Source organism: Dipodomys spectabilis, unplaced genomic scaffold (genome assembly GCF_019054845.1).
Source record: "Dipodomys spectabilis isolate Male_0828 unplaced genomic scaffold, ASM1905484v1 ptg000081l, whole genome shotgun sequence".
Taxonomy (NCBI): domain Eukaryota; kingdom Metazoa; phylum Chordata; class Mammalia; order Rodentia; family Heteromyidae; genus Dipodomys; species Dipodomys spectabilis.
In genome coordinates this window covers 2,287,984-2,311,707 of record NW_024870758.1, presented here as the reverse complement: position 1 = coordinate 2,311,707, position 23,724 = coordinate 2,287,984, and the positions used below count along the sequence as shown (strand labels likewise).

General features: G+C 42.2%; 1 protein-coding gene across 1 annotated transcript in view; it reads left to right on the top strand.

Moving 5' to 3' along the window:
• The first annotated feature begins 473 nt into the window (after positions 1-473).
• Mcm6 (minichromosome maintenance complex component 6) overlaps positions 474-23,724 on the top strand; it is a 48,252-nt gene continuing 25,001 nt past the window's right edge. The window contains exons 1-8 of the mRNA XM_042683513.1: positions 474-668; positions 3,277-3,423; positions 5,113-5,223; positions 8,089-8,338; positions 10,591-10,756; positions 11,247-11,392; positions 12,342-12,492; positions 15,083-15,224. Coding sequence (XP_042539447.1) covers positions 562-668; positions 3,277-3,423; positions 5,113-5,223; positions 8,089-8,338; positions 10,591-10,756; positions 11,247-11,392; positions 12,342-12,492; positions 15,083-15,224 — 1,220 coding nt within the window. The 5' untranslated portion in view covers positions 474-561. The remainder of the gene's footprint in view (positions 669-3,276; positions 3,424-5,112; positions 5,224-8,088; positions 8,339-10,590; positions 10,757-11,246; positions 11,393-12,341; positions 12,493-15,082; positions 15,225-23,724) is intronic.

The following is a 23,724-nucleotide window of genomic DNA, read 5'->3' as shown; positions in this document are numbered from 1 at the left end:
TGGAGATAGGAGTCTCACGGTCTTTCCTGCCCGGGCTGGCTTTGAACCATGATCCTCAGATCTCAGCCTCCTGAGTAGCTAGGATTACAGGCGTGAGCCACCAGCGCCCGGCTCTGGAGGTTTAAATCTTAACTTATTTCTCATTTCCATAGAGCCTTACTCCAACCGTTCAGTATCGGTGAAACTATTGAAGAATTTTTGAAGAAAAAAAATCACTTTAGACGAAGATCCAATCTTTATACTCTTCCCAAAAGCCCCGTGGACGCCCAGGAGACGACCAGCCGCGCAAGCGCACACGCAGAAACCTGGCTTTCTTTCGGTCTTTGCATTTGGCGCGAAATCCACGCTCCGTTGGGTGGAGCTCTGAGCGAAGCCGTCATTTATTGGGCAGGTTTGGCGCGAAATCCCTTAGCTCCTGCGCTACGATTGGCTCCAGCTGTCCCGTTCGGCGAGAGGGGCGGGACCGGAGCGCCGGCGGCGCGCGCAAAGCGGCAGCGTCCTAGAAGAAGCGACTCGTGGCGGTGGAATTTGGCGGCGGCGCTCCTCTAGCAGAAAGCAGCCATGGACCTCGCGGCGGCGGCGGAGCCGGGTGCCGGCAGCCAGCACCAGGAAGTGCGCGACGAGGTGGCCGAGAAGTGCCAGAAACTGTTCCTGGACTTCTTGGAGGAGTAAGTCTGCGGCTCCCGGGGCCTCCCCGGTCGCCCGCGGTGTCGGGGCCGGGCGGGGCCGGGATGCCTGCGGGCGCGCGTTCCGGCACCGCGAGGGGTCGCGCGCCGGGGACGAGCGGCCCGGGCCCATGTTAGAACGCAGCCTAGGCCGCCGCAGAGGGTGACCTGAACCTGGTGGGCGGGTTTCGGGGGGTGGGGGGGGCAAAAGCCGTTTTGAGGCTCGCGGTGCCCAGGGTTTGATGCTTGCACCTTTGCCTTTTTGCTTGGATTGCACACGGCCGCGCGAGGCTGGTGTTTCCGTGACCCTGGTGACGTGTGGGGAAACTGAGGCTCGGCAGGGCTAAGCCACCTGTTCTTCGGGCCCGTGTGGTTCCGTGGGAGGCGGAGCTGGCCCGGCTTCGTGGCGGAGCCGCCGTGGACCGCCCGGCCTCGAGCCTGGGGCTGGATTTTCGGGGGGGGGGGGGCGCCGCAGCGCCGGGTGCCGGTGCGTTGATGAAAGTTACAGCCGGCAAGTTGTGCTGTGCGGAGGGCCGACCTCCGCCCTGTTCATAAAGAGAAATCGCGGCATACTCCCGTGCCGCGTCCTCTTCTCCAGTTAGATGGCTAGGTTCCTGGCCCACTGAACAACTGCTTCTTCACCTGCACCGCATCCCCGTTAACTTTTCTCGGTGCAGGTAAGCTAGTGCTGTCCTTTGGTGTTGGGACTCTGCCGACTCCAGGAAGAAACGTCAACCAGTTGGAGATGTCTTAGAAATTCGGTTCTTTGAATTATGGCAGTTACACATGTGTGTGTGTCATGCGCACACATATACTTGAAGCACAAAACTTTGCTCTTTAACCATTTTTTAGTGCCTATTAAAAAGTGCATTCACCTGGAACAACTATCCATGCCCCAAACTCACCTCTGAGTTCATTAGCCCTGTTAACCCCTTCTCCTAGCCATCACCCTTTTACCCTGTTGCTATACATATTTGTCTTTTTTGTGTGTGTGTCTGGCTTATTTTACTAAGCAAAAAGTGTGTGTGGTAACTTTTATCAGAATTTCTTTTTAAGGCTGAATAAAATTGATTATATATGGATTACACAGCACCTTGTGCATAGCCATTCAGTGACTGGATGCTTGGGTTGCTCCTACATTTGGGTTGTTTTGAATAATGCTGTTCTAGGGAGTTTTGTTTTTATATAGAACTGTAATTCAGTTTCTATTTCTCTGCTTTGGGCAATAGTCTAAGCTCAACAGCTAGTCATCTCTCAGACCCCAACTAAAAACTCATGAAACACTATACACTTGTAGACTGAAATCACTAATTATTTCTTAGATGTTGGGAGCTCATGGACGGAGAGTAGAACTACCATTACATAAATCTTCCTGTCTGCAACTTTACCTGGAATAGAAATCCTAAACTCTATCTAGCACCACATCATCTTAAAAGGATTTTGAACAAGTAAATGTTCCAATAGGTAACTTACGTGTCTTTATCATATAGCTATGTATCTTAGCTAGTGATAAACAAGACAGTATCTGTACTTGTACAAAATAAACAAAAAGAAATCCACAAAAAACCTTTGGGTTTGCTATTGCAGATTCTTCACTCCTGTTTCATTTTTGAAAAGCTGCATCAGTCACCATGCACATACCTCTCATTCCTTCCCTGAGTTTGCCACATACTTGCTATCATCTGTAGCCAATTTTTCACCACCTGTTTTTCTTTAAATTTCATTTTTAATGACTCTTCAAGGCAGAATTGTAGTGTACCTTTAAATGGATGAATCTTTTCCAGATACTCCTATCAGCAGAATTGGTTAATATTAATACATTTATTGCGGTTCTCATTAGTAGGAACATTTTTCTTCCTTTTTTTTTTTCCATCCATTATAGGGCATCTGGGCTGTTTCCTAAACTTGGCTATGGTAAAAAGTACAGAAAATGGACATGAGTGTGCAAATGCCTTTATTGTATCCTGGCTTGTGACCTTTTGGATAAATGTTCAAGAGTAGAGTTTCCATAGTGGTGGCACTAATTTACATTTTTCTTGTTTACTTGACTGTCACCTGTGTCATAACAGGTTGTATATTGAAGAATCAACATAGTATATTTAGAAAAGTTGCTTTTGCCTCAGAACTAAAAGAACAAAGTTGTGATGCTCTGCTTGGCCTTTTGGGAGAAAAAAAAATCACAATTTAATTTTGTATGTGTATTTACATTTTTCCTGAGCTCTTGAAAGGTTGACATATCTTTTTTTTTTTTTTTTTGTATTTTTATTCTGCTTTTAAGATTTATATATTCTTTTGTTTTGTTGTTGGGAATTGAACCCAGAGTCTTGATGTACATGGTAGCTAATCATTGCGCTGAACCACTGAGTTGCATCTCTAAGCCTTTTTTCCACTTCTATATCAAGGACTAAAAGAAATTGAATGTTTTAATTTGAGTTTACTGATTCAACATTTTCTGGGTAAGTAATTTGTCCCAAGTTACAGAAGTACTAAACATAGGCTTCTCTAACCCTAAAGCTGATAGTCTTTAATGATGTCCTGAATTATCAAGTATCTGTATTCTTATTTTCACTGCTTAATTTCTCTGTTTGCCCTGATTTATGTATGTCTGTAGGTTCCAGGGAAGTGATGGAGAAATTAAGTATCTGCAGTTAGCAGAGGAGCTAATCCGTCCTGAGAGAAATACACTGGTTGTAAGTTTTGCAGACGTGGAGCAATTTAACCAACAATTGTCCACCACAATTCAAGAAGAGTTCTATAGGTATGGGTGAATTAATTTCCTTTACTTCGAATAGTAGAGTCTGGGAAGCTAGCTGGACTGGAACTGGACTTGTACTTCGAAGCAGAAGGACAGATGGTTGACACAGTTATTATTTCCTTCCAGAGAAAGGCCCTTTGTTAGTGGTCCTTTTCATGCTTCTCTGAACTCAATCTAGGCCTTGGTGCTCAATTTTTTTCGTGTCAAATGTTGAAAACCTTCGTTTTCTACACTTGCTTTGTGATAGGAATTTAATGCTATTGCTTTGTCAGTTGATCGATTTCCACTAGAAATAGATGCTTTGCCAAAGTGTTTAGTAGGTGTAGATACAGACTTAACTATAAAAGTTAAATATATGTGTGTGTATATATTTTAAAGTAAGAGTCAAATCATGTGTATGTTTACAATCCCACCAGTCATGGATAACCACTACTAGCAATTCTAGCAAACATTCTAGGAACCACCCAAATCTGCAAGTGTAGCGTTGTATAAAGACCTCATTTCATTTTGCTTTATTATATGTATTATTGGGATCATAATATAATTAGGAAAATATGCCCTCTTTCCCTTAACAGAATAACATGGTTTTCCATGTTACAGAAATTACTTTAAAAATTGTAATTGTAATTGGAGCCAGGTGTTAGTGGTTTACTGCCTGTAATCCTAGCTACTCAGGAGGCTGACATCTAAGGATTGCAGTTCAAAGCTACCCCATACAGAAAAGTTCCTGTGAGACTGTTATCCACAATTAACCATTCAAAAACCAGAAGTGGTGCTATGGCTTAAGTGGTAAAACTCTAGCCTTGAGCACAAAGAGGCTCAGAGATAGTGCCCAGGTCCTGAGTTTTAAAGCCCCACAAGCGACCAAAAAAAAAACAAGTAATTGGAGGAGTAGAAATGGAGTGATTAGACATGAATATCAGGCCCTCATTGTGTTTTTAATTGTCAGGAAAAACTTTGTCCATAGATACCTACATTGAATAAATGATCATCTAAATATAAACAGATTAAGTGAATATTGTAAGTAGTGAGTGGAAATGAAACCCAGGATAAAGAGTAGTTTTGTTTTCCTGATAGGTTAAAGAGACAAGAGACTATATCTTTTCAGTGTTTCTAGTCATAGTGACCATCAATAATGGTTATAGAGGGATGATGAATAGTTTATTGTGAAAGCATACAAAGGAAAACTGTAGTACTGGTAGGTGAGAAAGGTAGCTCAAGCAGATAGAACTTTGCTGTAGCTGGTGTATAAGACAAGCAGCAGTTCTCACTTGAAAGTAGCTATTATGTCAGAAGGTGGCTTTAATCGGGCTGTAGCACACACCTGTCTAACCAAGTAGCATTTATGTCAATTTGTGCTACTTAGTAATATCACCAGGCCTCATCCATTTTTTTCTTCAATTAAAAGTGAAGGGCCAGGGGCTGGGAAGGTGGCTCAGTGGTAGAGTGCTTGCCTTGCATGCATGAGGCCCTGGGTTTGATTCGTCAACACCACATAAGTAGAAAAAAAAAAGCCAGAACTGGCGCTGTGGCTCAAGTGGTAGAGCGCTAGCCTTGAGCTGAAGAGCTGAGGGACAGCGCCCGACCCAGAGTTCAGGCCCACAACTGGACCGGGGAAAAAAAAAAAAGTGAAGGGCCAGAATGATTTAGTTTATGCTTCCAGGTATCAGTTAACTGTTTTTTGTTTTTCAGAGTCTACCCTTACCTGTGTCGGGCATTGAAAACCTTCGTCAAAGACCAAAAAGATATCCCTCTTGTCAAGGATTTTTATGTAGCGTTTCAAGACCTACCTAGCAGACACAAGTAAGAACCCTTTTGAAAGAAAATAACTCAACAGATAGTGTCAGTATCATTTAGTAGTCAAAAAACCTCGGGAACTTTGGTGGCTCACATACATATAATCTTAGCTACTGAGATCTGAGTAAAAGTTCAGAGGCAGCCTGACCAGACAAATCCTTGAGACACTTTATCTCCAACTAAACAGCAGAAAAGTGAATTGGAAGCTTGGCTCAAGTGGTAGAGCTCCAGCTCTGATTGGGAAAGCCAATTAAGAACTTGAGGTCCTGAATTCAAGCCTCAGTGCTGGAATGGGGCGGGCGGGGGTGGGGTGGGGGGTGAGGCCTCGATTGTTTTTTATTTTTTGGTAGGCTTCAGTTTTCTTAGATTTCTACCTAAATCATAGGAAAGATAGAATTACAATTAATACTTACAAGTTGATGGCAGGAATGTTACATAGTGGTAGAGTACACAGCATGCCTAAGACCCTGGAGCTGATCCATGGCACCACAAAAATAAATAAATAACCAGGAGGTAGGTTTTTGTTTTTGTTTTTTGTTTTTTGAGACAGGATCTTACCAAATTTCTGATCCACCTGCCTCAGCCCTCTAAGTAAGTAAATTACAAGCATGTGCCATCATACCTGGCTCTCCTAGGAGGCTGACTTTTTTGAAAAATTAACACCCCTTTGCACAAAAAGCTTAGTAGATGCTTAGGGTTTTTTGTTTGTTTCTGTTTTATGTATGGTGTGTGCCAGTCCTGGGGCTTGAACTCGGCCTGGGCACTATCCCTGAGCTTTTATGCTGACAGGTAGAGTTCTACCACTTGAGCCACAGCTCTACTTCCAACTTTTTTAGTATGATAATGGATATAAAAGTCTCATGGAATTTCCTGTTCATTCAGGCTGGCTGTTAACCACGATCCTCACATCTCAGTTTCTTGAGTAGCTAGGATTACAGAATGGGTCCACTGATGCCCAATGTAGCTGAGTTTTGTGAGATTTGGAGTGCTTTTTAGTGAAATGGGGCATTGGTTCAAGTAAAAAAGGAGGAAACTGACAGGTGCTGGTGGCTCATGCCTGTAGTCCTAGCTACTCAAAAGGGTAAGATCTGAGAATCGTGATTCAACACCAGCCTGGCAGCAGTCTATGAGACTTTGTGTGTGTGTTGGGGGGTGGGAGGAGGAGAGAGAAGGTAATGGGGCTTGAACTTGGGGCCTGGACTCTGTCCCTAATTTTGCTCAAGGCTAGCACTCTACCTCTTTGAGCTACAACCTCTCTTCTGGTTCTCTGGTGATTAATTGAAGATAAGAGTCTCATGTACTTTCTTGCCTGGGCTATGAACCATGATCCTCAGATCTTAGCCTCATGAGTAGGTAGGATTACAGGCATGAGCCACCAGCACCTGGCACTGTGAGACTCTTTATCTCCAATTAGTCACGAGAAACTGGAAGTAGTGCTGTGGCTCAAAGTGGTAGTGTCTTAGCTCTAAGTTCAAACACCACAACTGACAAGAAAAAAGGAAAACTGAGAACAGTTGCAGAAACTCATGACTATAAGGACTTTCTTTCAGTTTATATCCATAACTTTTAAGTGTCTTTTCAGCAATTATTTTAAAAATAAATTTATTTGAAGAAGCATAGAAATATTTGTCAAACTTTGCCACATTTAAGCTTTGAATAGTTAAAGTAACAAAATCAAAAAATTATAAAATTGTATAAAATGGCTTGTGAAATAATTATCTTACTTGAATATAAAATTTTCCCTGGTCTAGGAATGTGGCTTAGTAGAGTGCTTGCCTAGCATGCATGAAGTCCTGAGTTCAATTCCTCAGTACCACATAAAAGGCTGGAAGTGGTGCTGTGGCTTAAGTGGTAGAGTGCTAGCCTTGAGCAAAAGAAGCTCAAGGACAGTGTCCAGGCCCTGAGTTCAAGCCCCAGGACTGCAGAAAAAAAATAAAATTTTCCATAACTTTATGAAAGCAACTTGTTTTGTTTTTTAGAAAAAGTAGTGGGGCTGGGAAGGTGGCTCAGTGGTAGAGCGCTAGCCTTTTTTTGTGTGTGTGGGGGGGTCCGGTCGTGGGGCCTGAACTCTGGGCCTGGGTGCTATCCCTCAGCTCTTCAGTTCAGGGCTAGCGCTCTACCACTTGAGCCACAGCGCCACTTCCAGCTTTTTTCTTTTTGCTTATGTGGTGCTAAGGAATCGAACCCAGGGCCTCACGCATGCAAGGCAAGCGCTCTACCACTGAGCCACCTTCCCAGGCCCAGAGTTCAAGCCCCACGACCAGATCCCCCCCCAAAAAAAAGAAATAGAAAAAGTAGTAATAAGCCAGTTGCTGGTGGTTCATGCCTATAATCCTAGCTACTCGGGAATCTGAGATCTGAGGATCGTGGTTCAAAACCAGCCCAGGCAAGAAAGTCCATGAGACTCTTTCAACTACCAGAAAACCAGAAGTGGCTTTGTGGCTCAAGTGGCCGAGCACTAGCATTGAGCTGAAAAGCTGAGGGACAGTGCCCAGGTCCAGAGTTCAGACTCCAGGACTGACAGTGTATATTAAGAGGAATCATAATTTTTATTTTTATTTATTTATTTTGTTTTTGCTGGTACTAGGGACTTGAACTCAGGGCCTGAGCACAGTCCTTGAGCTTCTTTTGTTCAAGGCTAGTGCTCTACCACTTGAGCCACGGCACTACTTCTGGCTTTTTCTGTTTATGTGATACTGAGGAACCCAGTGTTTCACGCATGCTGGACAAGCACTCTACCAGGAAGCCACATTCCCAGCCCCTTTTTTAAGTTTTTTAGCATAATGAATACTAAAAGAATTTTTTTCTGAAGTTTCTCAAGCTAAGAGATTGGGAAATAAATATTGATAATGGGCATTTATCTTTAACCAGGATTCGAGAGCTCACCTCATCCAGAATTGGTTTGCTCACTCGCATCAGTGGGCAGGTGGTCCGGACTCACCCAGTACACCCAGAGCTTGTGAGCGGAACATTCCTGTGCTTGGACTGTCAGACAGTGATCAAGGATGTAGAACAGCAGTTCAAATACACACAGCCAAACATCTGTCGAAATCCAGTTTGTGCTAACAGGAGGCGATTCTTGCTGGATACAAATAAATCAAGATTTGTTGATTTTCAGAAGGTACTTATTTACTTATTTGGTCAGGTTCAGCCTACAATAATTTATTCTTAGGCCCTTGTAATAGCTTTTAAAAATTTTAAACTCAACTTTAATATAAGTCAAGCATCATTAAAAGTTACTAAATTGTGCTCACTTCAGTAGTACATATACTAAAAATTGGAACGATACAGAGAAAAAACATGCTCAAGGATGACATGCAGTTTGTTTGTTTGTTTTTTTTGGTCATGGGGCTTGAACTCAGCCTGAGCGCTGTCCCTCAGCTCTTCAGCTCAAGGCTAGCGCTCTACCACTTGAGCTACAGTGCCACTTCCAGTTTTCTGGTGGTTTATTGGAGATAAGAGTTTCACGGATTTTCCTGCCCTGGCTGGCTTTGAACCGTGATCCTCAGATCTCAGCCTCCTGAGTAGCTAGGATTACAGGCGTGAGCCACTGGCGCTCAGCCAAGTTTTTTTTTTTTAATTTTTAATTTTTTAAATTTTTTGTCAGTCGTGGGGCCTGAACTCTGGGTCTGGGCGCTATTCCTCAACTCTTCAGCTCAAGGCTAGAGCCCTACCACTTGAGCCACAGTGCCATTTCCGGCCTTCTCTGCTTATGTGGTGCTGAGGAATCTAACTCAGGGCCTCATGCATGGTAGGCAAGCACTCTACCACTGAGCCACCTTTCCAGCTCTTAGTTTTTATTTTTTAAGTGGTGTCTTACAGTTTTAAAAGAACATGATACAACAACCAAATCAATATTACTTTAGATTATTGATTGGGTCTTGGAGACTCAGAAAACAATTGTAATAAGGAGCATTATTTACAGTGGAAGACATTTGAAGATGGAGTGGATGATTAATAGACAATATTACTTGTGCTTCTTCGCATTGCTAGGCATGACAATCATGCTCCAATGCACCAGTCATTGTGTTTCCCTTATAGCTGGGATAATAGTCACATACCACCTTTGTCTCCAATCATTGAGTGAGTCTCACCAAGATGCCCATGCTAGCCTTGAACTGAAATTTGATCTCTGCCTTGCAAGTGCCTAATACAGACTTGAGCCAATTATCCTGAGAAATCCTAAATTATTTAGGTGTGTGACATTTTCTTGATGTTTACAATTTCCAAGTATTATAGTTTAAAAAAAAAACAAAAACGCATGTGAGTCAGGTGCTGGATGGTTCACGCCTATAATCCTAGCTACTCAGGAGTCCGAGGTCTGAGGATCCTGATTCAAAGCTAGCCTGTGCAGTAAAGTCAATTGTAAGACTCTTCATTAACCACTTAAAAAACCAGAATAACTCTGGATCAACATGGTCGAGCTCTAGCCTTGAGCAAAAGAGTTCAGGGACAATGCCCAAGCCCTGAGTTCAAGCCCCATGAATGACAAAAGCATGTGGCTGTGATATTAACAATTGAAAAATTGAGGTGGAAGGTATAAAAAAGTTTATTGAGAATAGTATTATGACTCATGCTTGTAATTTTAGCTAGAGGTGGGGAACAGAAAGCCCATGCTTTGACACCAGCAACCCCCTATCTAAACCAATAGCTGGGCATGGAGCCTTGTGTCTGTAGTTCCAGCTACAAAATAGATTGAAGGTCGGAGGATTGCAGTCTGAAGCAGGTTCCTGGTTAAAAATGGGAGAATCTACCAAATAGTAAGGCAGAGAAAGAACCATGTGTGGCTGAAATGGTAGGAAAATCTGTCTAGCAAGCTTGAGACACTGAATTCAAACTCTAGTACTACCCTCCCCCCAAAAAGTAGGTATAAGTTACTTGTATATTTCATTGGAAAAGTTTAGGAAAAAATGGAAATTATTTATACAGCTTGAATAATGGTTCAAAATAAGAATGAAAATTATATTTTTAGTAGGTGTTATCTGACAAAATTGAACTATTTGAAAAGTTTTAGGGTAGAAAGCTTTGTTTTTGGTCAGTCATGGGCTTAAAATCAGGGCCTTTGTGCTGTCCCTGAGCATTTTTGCTCAAGACTAGTGCTCTACCCCTGAGCCATAGCACCACTTCCAGTTTCCTGGTGGTTAATTGGAGATAAGAGTCTCAGACTTTCCTGCCCAAGGTGGTTTTGAACCATGATCCTCACATCTCAGCCTTTTGAGCAGCTAGGATTACAGGATTACTACCTCACACCAGCGAGGTAGAAAACTATTAAGGTGAATGTTGGCACATGCCAAATGTCCACAGAGGTTAAGGTAGTACTTAATTTTTACTGTGTAGATGTGAGGGAAATTTCTTCTTCTTTGTGTGTTACAGGTTCGTATTCAAGAGACTCAAGCGGAGCTTCCCCGGGGAAGTGTCCCTCGAAGTTTAGAAGTAATCTTGAGGGCTGAAGCTGTGGAGTCAGCTCAAGCTGGTGACAAGTGTGACTTTACAGGGACACTGATTGTTGTGCCTGATGTCTCCAAGCTTAGCACACCAGGTTGGTCATGTGTGGTGCACATTTAAGCATCTAGGTTACCTGATCTGCAGGGTATCTAGTTTCTTATATCTTTCCTGTCAACTTTTTTTTTTTGGCCAGTCTTAGGGCTTGAACTTAGGGCCTGAGCACTGTCCCTGAGCTGCTTTTGCTCAAGATTAGCACTCTACCACTTGAGCCACAGTGCCACTTCCAGCTTTATCTGTTGATGCGGTACTGAGGAATCAAACTCAGGGCTTCATGCATGCTAGGCAAGCGCTCTACCACTGAGCCACATTCCCAACCCTCCTGTCAACTTTTTTGACTGCCAGTCACACAGGGTAAGCAGAGAAGTCTAATAAGAATTTAAAAAATGATTTTCTACAGAAGATCTTGTTCTGATTGGAAGTTTTCAAAGTTTAAAAACTTTAAGCCAATTGCTTTTCAGTACATTTAGTGTTTAAAATAGGAAACAACCTGCCTCATTTAATCATTTTGTCTTTGAATCTTTCAGGAGCACGTGCAGAAACTAATTCCCGTGTTAGTGGTGTTGATGGATATGAGACAGAAGGCATTCGAGGACTCCAGGCCCTTGGTGTTAGGGATCTTTCTTACAGACTGGTCTTTCTTGCATGTTGTGTTGCACCAACTAACCCACGGGTAAGTCTCTGTGGATTATGACACTGGAGATCAAACTCAAAATCTTATACATGCTATTGCAAGGCAAACACTGAGCTATGTCTCCAAACCTAAGAGTGAGATTTAATAAAATGAAAAAAGTTGGGAAAGATCTCTGTGGCTCATTTTCATCCTCATATTAGGAATAAATAATTTTGTTCACCTCTTAAGCTTCTGAATGCATGTACATACAGAATAAGCCAATATAATAATGATGATTTGTGGTAGCAGAACTCTTAATATTTTAGGGAGGTTTTTTTTGGTTGCAGAGGAAAAACATAGTTTGAACTTGGGATCTTAAATTGGCCTGGCGTGCTTGCTCACTCTACCACATGAACTAATTAGACTTTTTGGTGGTTATTTGAAGAGGCAATCTCCAGAACTTCTGCCTAGTACAGGCATGAGTCACTTGTGCCTAGCTGGGTTGGGTTGTTGTTTGGGCATACGTTAGGTGTGGGTTTTTTTTTCAGGGGGCAGGGGTATAGTTGGAATTGTGACATTTCCATGTGTGTGTGTATATATAGTACATATCAATGAATCTTACCCCCCTTTATCCCTCTCCTTTAATTCCTCTCCCTTTTTTTTTTTTTTTTTTTTGCTGGTCGTGGGGCCTGAACTCTGGGCCTGGACGCTGTTTCTCAGCTCTTCAGCTCAAGAGGCGAGCGCTCTACCGCTTGAGCCACAGCGCCACTTCCGGCTTTTTCTGTTTATGTGGTGCTGAGGAATCGAACCCAGGGCCTTATGCATGCAAGGCAAGCACTCTACCACTGAGCCACCTTCCCAGCCCGTCCTCTCCCTTTTTAAAATAGGTTTTATTCTGTGTTCATACATGCAAACCTCCAAAGGTATTCTTATCTCAAAGTTTCCTATTTACTTCTTTTGGCTTCTATACTAGTATTTTTTTCTTTTTCTTTTTTTCTCCCATCCTCAGTTTGGAGGGAAAGAGCTCAGAGATGAAGAACAGACAGCTGAGAGCATTAAGAACCAAATGACTGTGAAGGAGTGGGAAAAAGTGTTTGAAATGAGTCAAGATAAAAATCTCTACCACAATCTTTGCACCAGCTTATTCCCTACTATACATGGTAAGAGTTCTGTTTGTCACAAACTTGAAATCAAAGTGATTATAAAGAGCAACAAGTAGTTTCTTTCTTTCTTTTTTGGCCAAGGGTTTGAACTCAGGGCTGGGGGCACTGCCCCTGAGCATCTTTTGCTCAAGGCTAGAACTCTACCACTTGAACTACAGCACCACTTCTAGCTTTTTCTGAGTAGTTTATTAGAAAGTCTCAGACTTTCCTGCCTGGACTAGTTTTGAACCACAGTCCTCAGATTTTAGTCTCCCGAATAGCTAGCATTAAAGGTGTGAGCCACTAGCACCCAGCACATTTGTGAGATCATGAAAGTTTTATCATTGGCTTAGAAGGGGTCACTTAAGAAAAAAGAAACATACCCAGGTGCCAGTGGCTCACCTATAATCCTAGCAACTCAAGAGGCTGAGATCTACGGATCACTGTTCAAAGCCAGCTCAGGCAATAAAGTTCCTATATTTATCTCTAATAAACTACTTAAATGCTGAAAGTAGAGCTGTGGCTCAAGAGACAAGAGTGCTAGCCTTCAACAAAAAAGCATGGGGACAGTGCCCAGATCCTTAATTCAAGCCCCAGAACTGGCATTTAAAAAAAACATGATCTCACTTCTGTGAGGTACCTAGACATAGTTAGAGACACAGGTAGATTAGAAGTAAAAGCAATTGGTGAATTGGGAGAAATTGAATTGTTTAATGTATAGAGTTTCTGTGATGATAAAAACATTGTAAAAAGGTCTTGTTTTAACAGTAATATGAAAAGTGCATGAGTTGAGCACTAGTGTCTCAGTGCTTATGTAATCTTAGTTCCTGAGGAGGCTGAGACCTGAGGATCAAAGTTTGAAGCCAGAAAAAAATCCAAAAAAAACTCTTAACCTGCAATTAACCAGCAGAAAGCTGGAAGTAGAGGTTTGGCTGAAGTGGTAGGTAAACCAGCAGTGATCAGAAAAGCTGAGTGAGGCCAGGTGCTGGTATCTCAGACCCGTAATCCTGTACTCAGGAAGCTGAGATCCAAGGATTGAGGTTTAAAGCCAGTCGGAGCTGGAAAGTTCATGAGATTCTTTTTTTTTTTTAACTTTTAATGTGTCTACTTTTTTTTTTTCCCTTTTTTGTCATTGTGGAGCTTGAACTCTGGGCTTGGGCTTGGCAACTGTCCCTGCACTCTTCAACTTAAGGCTCTACCGCTTGAGCCACAGCGCTACTTCTTTCATGAGATTCTTGTCTCCAATTAATCACAGAAAAAGCCAAAAGTGGCACTGTGGCTCAAGTAGAGCGGCCAAATTCAGTTTGAGCCCCTTTCATGAGATTCTTGTCTCCAATTAATCACAGAAAAGCCAAAAGTGGCACTGTGGCTCAAGTAGAGCGGCCAAATTCAGTTTGAGCCCCACAGCTGGCCAAAAGACGCTGAGTGAGGCCCTGAATTCAAGCCCCTATATCATAAAAAAGAATATCTAATGTAACTGAATCCAACAATTAAAAATCATTGAAATGTCCTAGCTATATAGTCCAAACTGTCTGTAGTTCTGTTTCAAGCCTCCCAAATGCTGAAACTGTTTGTCCTTGGTACTGGGATTTTGAATTCAATGTCATACTTACTATGTAAATGCTCTCTTACTTGAGCCATATCTTCCATCTATTTTGCTTTATTTTTCAGATAGGGTTTTGTTCTTTTACTCAGGTCAGCCGCAGACCATGATGTTCTTTTTTTTTTTTTTTGCCAGTCCTGAGGCTTGAAGTCAGCATTGGGTATTGTCCCAAGCTTCTTTTTTTGCTCAAGGCTGGCACTCTTATCACTTGAGCCACAGCACCACTTTCTGGCTTTTTGTTTGTTTGTTTTTGTTTATGTGATATTGAGGAATCAAACCGAGGGCTTCATACATGCTAGGCAAGCACATTGCCTCTAATCCACATTCCCTCAGCCCATGATACTCTTTTTTTGTTGTTGTTGGGCATGGAGCTTGAACTCTGGGCCTGGGCTCTGCCCCTCTTCAGCTCAAGGTTAGTGTTCTACCACTTGAGCCACAGCACCACTTCTGGTTTTCTGGTGGTTAATTGGAGATAAGAGTCTCATGGACTTTGTTGTCTGGACTGGCTTTGAACCACGATCCTCAGATCTCAGCCTCCTGAGTATCAGTTAGGATTATAGGCATGAGCCACTAGCACCCAGCAGCCCATGATATTCCTGAGGATAGATATGAGCCATACTATCAGATTTAGTGGAACTGCAAAACTGCATTAGACCTGCAAATGGACTGGAGGTGTAGTGCTTGCTTTCAATTGTTGTGGGCTACAGTTCATTTTATTTGTAGGGAGAAATCTTTGAGGGAAAGATTTTGTGTAAAAAGTAGGACTTTAAGGACAAAGAAAGACTCTTAAAATGATGAGCAGAAGTCTTTGACATCTATAATATGGAAGACATTGCTCATAACTCCACAGAGCAAGAACTAAGATTACTAAGCCAGTATTTTGTGCCAGTCTTATGCTTTGCTTGAGCTGTGTCTGCATTGTGGTTGGTAAACATGTCGTTTGTAGTTTCCTTTGGAATCACTTCATTTTTAAGTTTTTCATGTATGGCTTTCTTTTCATTTCAGGCAATGATGAAGTAAAACGGGGTGTTCTGCTGATGCTCTTTGGTGGTGTTCCAAAGACAACAGGGGAAGGGACCTCTCTTCGAGGGGACATAAATGTTTGCATTGTAGGTGACCCAAGTACAGCTAAGAGCCAATTTCTGAAGTAAGTGTTTGCCTTATGAGAAATGCAGTTCCAGCTTTCTATATTATTAAGAAAACAGTAAGTGCAGTTTTACTAGAGTTGGAGTGTATATTATGACTGCATATAATTTACTACTTAAATGCCTTTTTTTTTTTTTTTGTCATGGGCGCTGTCCCTGAGCTCTTCAGCTTAAGGTCAGTGCTTTACCACTTAAGCCACAGCTCCAGTTCTGGTTTTCTGGTGGTTAATTGGAGATAAGAATCTTACGAATTTTCCTGCCCAGGTTGGCTTTGAACCGTGATCCTCAGATCTCAGCCTCCTGAGTAGCTAGGATTACAGTCATGAGCCACCAGCGCCTGACAAACACATGATTTCTTTTTTTTGTCGGTCGTGGGGCTTGAACTCTGGGCTTGAGCACTGTCCCTCAGCTCTTCAACTCAAGGCAAGTGCTCTACTGCTTGAGCCACAGTGCCACTTCTGGTTTTCTAGTGGTTTATTGGAGATAAGAGTCTCACGGACTTTCCTTGCCCGGGCTGGTTTTGAACCGAGATCCTCAGATCTCAGCCTTCTGAGTATCTAGGTTGATAGGCGTGAGCCACCGGGCGCCTGGCTGTTTTGGGTTTTGAGACAAGGTTTGCTATGTAGCCCAGGCTAGAACTTGGTTATATTCCTACTTCAATTTTACGAGTGCTGCAATTACAGATGTATGCCACCATACCTAGCTTCTTGATCAATTTATAGGTGAGAAGTGATTCTTTTGTACTACATTAAGCTGCTTTTTCCTGTATTTTTGTAGGAGAATGGTAACGTGGTATTATTGTTGTAGGACTTTTTTGTTGTTGTTTCTGGTTTTGTTTTGACAAAACTGAGATTTGAACTCAGGGCCTTGCACTTGCAAAGCTTGTGTTCTACCTCTTGAACCCATGCTTTCAGCTCTTTTTGCTTTAGTTACCTTTTTGGTAGGGGTCTTGCTTTATTACCCAGGCTGGCTGGAAATGTAGGTCTTATGCTTTCTAAGTAACTATGTGACAGGCAGATACCACCTGTACCCAGCTTTTTAATGATTTAAAGGGGTCTTGAGAACATATTACCTAGGCTGGCCTAGGTACTAGAACCTCAGTCCTCTTTTCTTCATCTCAGTCTCCAGAGTAGCTTGAATAATAGGCATGAGCCACTGCACCTGGCTGTTTGTTGAAACTAACGTGGTGGCTGGTAGCAACTCTGTCACAGACGGGTTTATTTTGTTTCCTTAGTGCTTGGGATTGAACCCAGTGACTGCCATATGCTAGACTCATGCTCTGTTATTTGAACCATATCCCTGTCCATACTGACTGGATTTTAGACTTGAAAATAACAGTCCTGTGTTAAAAATAACTTTTAAGTCTTTTCATTTCCTGTACTCCGTCCTGGCCAAAACAAACAAAAGTTACCTACTGTATTGCCTCTGATAGTAGTATTATACTGTATAATATATTGGGCCTTATATATATGGTGAGTGTTTTAATGTAGTCTTTATTGAGATATAACTTATATTGTGTACCATAAAGTTCACCTCTTTAAAGTACATATTTTAGTGTTTTTGATGTCATTACAGGATTGTAAAACATTGAAGTATGTTTAGAATAGGACATTTTTATTTTTATTTTTTTTTTATTGTAAAGCTACTATACAGAGGGTTACAGTTACATGAGTGAGGTTATGAGTACACTTCCTCTTGAACATTGTTACCCCCTCCATTGTTTTCCCCCTACCATCTGCTCCCTCCCTCCCTCCCTTCCCCGAGGTTCTTTTTTTTTTTTTTTGATTGTGATTAAATGATTACATAATTTCAAAGTCACAAGTTCATTCTAACTTCCCTGGAGCAAATTGTCTACCACGGTCAGTAATATATAACAGTGTTCACATGTTATATACCATATTTGTGATCAGCAGCATGAGGATATTTAGTAGTGGTTCAACCAGATGAGCGGGAGTTCTTTGTTTCTTAAGTCCTGTTAGTTTTGTCGTATCACCTAACCTTTTGGATTTAGCATCCACTTATGAGGGAGACCATGTACCGTTTGTCTCTTCGTTCTTGGCTTACCTCGCTCAACATGATTCCTTCTAGCTCCATCCATTTCCCTGCAAATGCCATTATTTTGTCATTTCTAATGGCTGCATAATATTCCATTGTGTATAGATACCACAATTTTTGGATCCATTCATCTGTGGTGGGGCACCTAGGTTGTTTCCATATCCTAGCTATTGCGAACAGTGCTGCAATAAACATGGAGGTGCACGTGTCCTTGTATATTGGTTCCTGTTGTTCAGGGTAGATGCCTAGAAGTGGTATGACTGGGTCGTAAGGGAGGTCAATCTTTAGCTTTCTAAGGACCCTCCAGACTGCTTTCCAAAGTGGTTGTATAAGTGTACATTCCCACCAGCAGTGTAATAGGGTTCCTCTTTCTCCACATCCCCTCCAGCATTTGTCGTTGGCTGATTTGTGGATGTGGGACGTTCTGACTGGGGTAAGGTGGTATCTCAGGGTTGTCTTTATTTGCATTTCCTTCACCACCAGGGATGATGAACATTTCCTCATGTGTTTCTTTGCCATTTTTATTTCTTCATTTGAGAAGTCCCTCTTTAGTTCCCTTGCCCATTTAGTAATTGGTTTGTTAGGTTTGGGAGGGATTAGTTTCTTGAGTTCCCTGTATATACAGAATGTTAACCCCTTGTCTGATATATTGCTGGTAAATATTTTTTCCCAATTAGTTGGTTGTCTTTCTAGCTTAGTTGCGATAGATTTAGCTGTGCAGAAGCTTTTTATTTTAAGGTAGTCCCATTTGTCGAGTCTCTCTCCAACTTGTTGTGACCCTGGGACTTGTTCAGGAAGTTCCTTCCTGTGCCTATTAGTTCAAGTGTCTCTCCTACTCTGTCCTGCAGTAGTTTCAGAGATTCAGGTTTAATGTTAAGGTCTTTAATCCATTTTGAGTTGATGTTGGTGCATGGTGATAGGCTGGGGTCCACTTTTAGTTTTCTGCATGTGGCTGCCCAGTTTTCCCAGCACCAGCGGTTGAAGAGGCTGTGTTTCTTCCATTGTATGTCTTTGGCTCCTTTGTCGAATATCAGCTGGCTGTAGGCCTGTGGATTAATATCTGGATCTTCTATTCTGTTCCATTGGTCTTCGGGTCTGTTTTTGTGCCAGTACCATGCTGTCTTTGTGATTATAGCTCTGTAGTAGAGTTTGAAGTTCGGCATGGATAGCCCTCCCATATTGTCTTTATCCCCTAGAATTGTTTTGGCTATTCTAGGTCTTTTGTTGTTCCATATAAATTTTTGGACTGTTTTCTGTATTTCAGTGATGTACGTCATTGGGATTTTAATAGGAATTGCATTGAATTTGTATATTAGTTTTGGAAGTATTACCATCTTTACTATATTAAGTCGGCCTATCCAGGAGCATGGGAGGTCTTTCCATTTCCTAGTGTCTTCTGCAATTTCTTTCTTTAACTTTTTATAGTTCTCATTAAATAGTTCTTTTACATCTTTGGTTAGGTTAATTCCTAAATATTTTATTTTTTGGGAGGTTATTGTGAATGGGGTTGCTCCCTTTATTTCCCTCTCTTCCTGTACGTTATCAGTGTATAGGAAGGCAACTGATTTTTGTGGGTTTATTTTGTATCCTGCTATTTTGCCGAAGTGACTTATGATTTCTAAAAGTTTGGGGATGGAGTTTTTGGGATCGTGGAGGTATAGTATCATGTCGTCTGCAAAAAGGGATAGTTTCACTTCTTCTTTCCCTATGCGGATCCCTTTAATGTCTTTTTCTTGCCTTATTGCCCTGGCTAAGGGTTCTAGGACTATGTTGAAGAGGAGTGGAGACAGTGGACATCCTTGCCTTGTTCCTGTTTTTAGGAGGATTGGTTGTAGCTTTTCCCCATTAAGTATAATATTGGCTATTGGTCTGTCATAAATGGCTTTTATTGTTTTTAGAAATGTTCCTTCTATTCTAGAATAGGACATTTTTATTAACCAAAAGAAACGCTTTCAATTAGTAATCACTCCCCATTTTCCTTGGTAGAAACAGATAATCTACTATATTGAGTTAAGCATTCCATATAAGTGGAATTAAATAATATATGGTCTTTTGGCTTCTGCTTCACATAAAGTTTTCAAGATTTCATCATGTTGTAAAATTGGTCAAAATTTTATTTCATTGCTGAAGAGTATTTCATTACATTGTATGTTAGTTTTTTGTCATTATCACAAATACCTGAGATAAACAAAGGAGGTTGACAATTTCAGAGGTTTGTTCAAGGTCATTCAGTTTCATGGCTCTGGGGCCTGTGCTGAGGCAGAGCATCATTGTAGAGAGGATGATGAGGCAGGGCTGCTGACCTTACAGTAGCTGGAAGCTGAGAGAATGTAAGACAGGAAGGACCTTAGGACAAGTAAAATCTTTCTAGGGCATGCTCATAATTACCTCCTTCCTCCAGTTGGGCTTCACCTGTGATTTTCCTCCACCTTTTAAAGTTGACATCAGATAATGCATCAAGGGACTAATCAGTCAGAGCCCTCATGATCCAATCACTTTTTTTTTTTTTTGTAAAGATACTATGCAGAGGGTTACAGTTACATCCAATCACTTTTTAATGTTGGGATTAAGTCTTTGGGAATATGCTTCATATCCAAATCATAATGTTCCACATTTAATGTATCTGTTCTTCTGTTAACAGACATCTGGTTTGTTTTGGCTCTTATAAATTGTGCTGCTGTAAACATAAGAAAAATTTTCCCCATGTAATTGTAACCCCTCTGTACGGTATTTTCACAAGAAAAAATTTCCACTGTTTTGCTTAAAAGGGAATTAGAAGCCAGGCTTAGCTGGGTGCTGGTGGCTCACACCTGTAATCCCATCTACTCAGGAGGCTGAGATCTGAGGATCCCGTTTCAAAGCTAGGCAGGCAGGAAAGTCAGTGAGACTCTTCTCTCCAATTAGCCACCAGAAAACCTGAATTGGTAACTCAAAGTGGTAGAGCACTATCCTTGAGTTAAAAAACTCAAGGTCAGTGCCCAGGTGCTGAGTTCAAACCCCACACCTGACCAGGAAAAAAAAAGTAGGACTAGGCTCTGACTTTCTCATCTCTTTGTGACAATGGATTTGAACATAGAGAGCCTAGGCTGTACTGCTGAAACCACACCTGCAGCCCTCTTTTTTTTTTTTTTCTTTTGGTCATGGGGCTTGAACTCTGGGCCTGGGCACTGTCCCTGAGTTCTTCAGCTCAAGGCTAGTGCTTTACCATTTGAGCCACAGTACCACTTCCGGTTTTCTAGTGGTTTATTGGAGATAAGAGTCACATGGACTTTCCTGTCCCGGCTGGCTTTGAACTGTGATCCTCAGATCTCAGCCTCTTGTGTATCTAGGATTACAGGCATGAGCCACCGACACCCGGCTAACCTGCAGCCCTTTTTTATGATAGTTTCAGCTTTTTTGGGGGTCCGGTCGTGGGGCCTGAACTCTGGGCCTGGGTGCTGTCCCTCAGCTCTTCAGCTCAAGGCTAGCGCTCTACCACTTGAGCCACAGCGCCACTTCTGGCTTTTTTTTTTTTCTTTTATGTGGTGCTGAGGAATCGAACCCAGGGCCTCAGGGATGCAAGGCAAGCGCTCTACCACTGAGCCACCTTCCCAGCCCCTTAGCTTTTAAAATTAGATCTTTCCCAGCTGGACACTAGTGGCTTATGCCTTGTAATTGTAGCTACTCAGGAAGTGGAGATGTGGAGGATTATAATTCAAAACTAGCCTAGCAAAAGAATCCAAGAGACTCTTATCTCTAACCAGCAAAAAGCCAGGATGGAGGTGTGGCTGAAGTCAGAGTGCTAGCTGAGCAAACTCAAAGCTCTGAGTTCAAGTTTCAGTTCAGGGGTCTTTCCCATGATTTAATTGTTGAATATTATATAAAGCATAATTGTATATAGTTTTTTAGTTTTGCACATACCTAATTTTCCAACACTCAGACTTTTTCTACTCCCTTATTTTAACACTCTTAAGAAATTAGTTAAACCATAAATTTGAGAAACCTCCAACTGTTACTTGTAAATTAATTTAGCTAGTCTTGGGTTCCTTGAGTTTTAGGAACTATGTAGAAGTCAGCTGATCTATAGATAATGGTATTTGGGTTTTGTTTTGTTTTGTTTTTTGGCCAGTCATGGGGCCTAAACTCTGGGCCTGGGTGCTGTCCCTCAGCTCTTCAGCGCAAGGCTCTACCACTTGAGCAACAGCGCGCCTTCCAGCTTTTTCTGCTTATGTGGTGCTGAGGAATCAAACCCAGGGCCTCATGTATGCAAGGCAAGCACCCTACCACTGAGCCACCTTCCCAGCCCTGTTTGTTTTAAAACTATTGTTTTTGGTTCTGGGAATCAAACCCAGGATGTTGGATTTGTTAGGCAAGTGCTTTGTCACTGAGCTACATCCTAGCCTAATAATGGTATTTTCAACATTCATTATATTAGATCCTGATCAACCTCACCTGCTTCATTGCTCCCCTTTTCTTATCCCTACTCAAAACCACTCCTATAGGCTTCATTATTCTTTTTTTTCTGGTCAGTCATGGGGCCTGAACTCTGGGCCTGGGCACTGTCCCTCAGTTCTTCAGCTCAAGGCTAGTGCTCTACCACTTAAGCCACAGTGCCACTTTCGGCTTTTTTCTTTTTGCTTATGTGGTGCTGAGGAACCGAACCCAGGGCCTCCCGTATACAAGGCAAGTGCTCTATCTCTGAGTCACCTTCCCAGCCCTTCATTATTCTTTTTTAATGGACCAATCTTCCCCTTTCATATTCCTCAACAGAATCTACCCTACTTTCTTGTCCATGTCTTCTACTTTTATTTTTTTTGTGCATTAATTAAACAAAGGGGTTTCACCATGGTATTTTGGATATCATACATTATATTTTGTTTAGAATAACTCTTCATTATATTTTGTTTAGAAATAACTTAGTGCTTTTTCTTTCCCCTCCCCCAACCTCAGCTTTCACTGAGATTGCTTTTGTCATCTTCATACATAGTTACAGGGTATTTTGTTGTTTTGTTTTTGTTTTTGCCAGTCCTGGGGCTTAAACTCAGCTTGGACTCTATCCCTGAGCTTCTCTGTGCTCAAGGCTAGCACTATACCACTTGAACCACAGCACAGCTTTTTCTATTTATGTGGTACTGAGGGATCAAACCCAGAGCTTTGTGCATGCTAAGCAAGCACTCTACCACTAAGCTACATTCTAAGCCCATACAATGTATTTTGAAATTACCCTTGACCTTTCCTTTTCTCATTCCCTTCTCATCTCCCCAAATAGTCCCATAGTTTTGTGTGTGTGTGTGTGTGTGTAATATACAAATATATAACATTAGTTTTGATGTTGTAAATGAACTTACTCTCTTGATCTCATTCCTCTGGGCTATTCATTGCAAGTATAGAGAAATTTGCTATTTTTTTTGTTGGTCATGGGGCCTGAACTCTGGGCCTGGGCATTGTCCCTCAGCTCTTCAGCTCAAGGCTAGCTAGCGCTCTACCTCTTGAGCCACAGCACCATTTCCGGATTTTTCTGCTTATGTGGTGCTGGGGAATCGAACCCAGGGCCTCATGCATGCAAGGCAAGCACTCTACCACTAAGCCACCTTCCCAGCTCCCTTTTTTTTGCCGGGGGTAGGGGGTGAGTGGGGGAGTTGGTCATGGGGCATGACCGACTCTGGGCCTGGGCAGTGTCCCCCAGCTCTTCAGCTCAAGGCTAGCGCTCTACCACTTCAGCCTCAGCACCACTTCTGGGTTTTCTGGAGATAGGAGTCTCAGGGACTTCTTCCCCGGGCTGGCTTTGAACCATGATCCTCAGACCTCAGCCTCCTAAGTAGCTAGGATTGTAGGCTTGAGACACTGGCGCCCAGCTAACCTTTATAAAACTTTTAAGCATGGAACATGCTATAGATTTCTTAGATCCTTTTTAGTAGTTTAAGGGAAAGTCCTTTATCAACTTTGAACAGTGACTATTGTTCTTAATTTACTGTGGGTTTTTCTGTTTCTTGTTTTATTCTGGCCCTAGGGCTTGAACTCAGAACATGAATGCTATCCCTGAGTTTTGTTTTTGTTTTGGTGCTGGTCATGGGGCTTGAACTCAAGGCCTGGGCACTGTCCTTGAGTTGTACTTGCTCATGGCTAATGCTCTTCAATCTGAGCCACAGCTCCACTTGGGCTTTTTGGGTGGTTAATTGGAGAGGGTCTCAAGGGAGCTGGGTGCTCTCACACCTGTAATCCTAGCTACTCAGGAGGCTGAGATCTGAGGATCAGGGTTCAAAGCCCTGGCAGGAAAGTCTGTGAGATTCTTATCTCCAATAAGAGTCTCAGGCCCAGAGTTTAAGCCCCATGACTGACCCCAAAAAAAGACTCTCAAGGACTTCCCTGCCCAAGCTGGCTTTTGAACTATGATCCTTAGATCTCAGCCTCCTGAGTAGCTAGGATTACAGGCATGAGCTACCAGTGTCTGGCTATCTCTGAGATCTT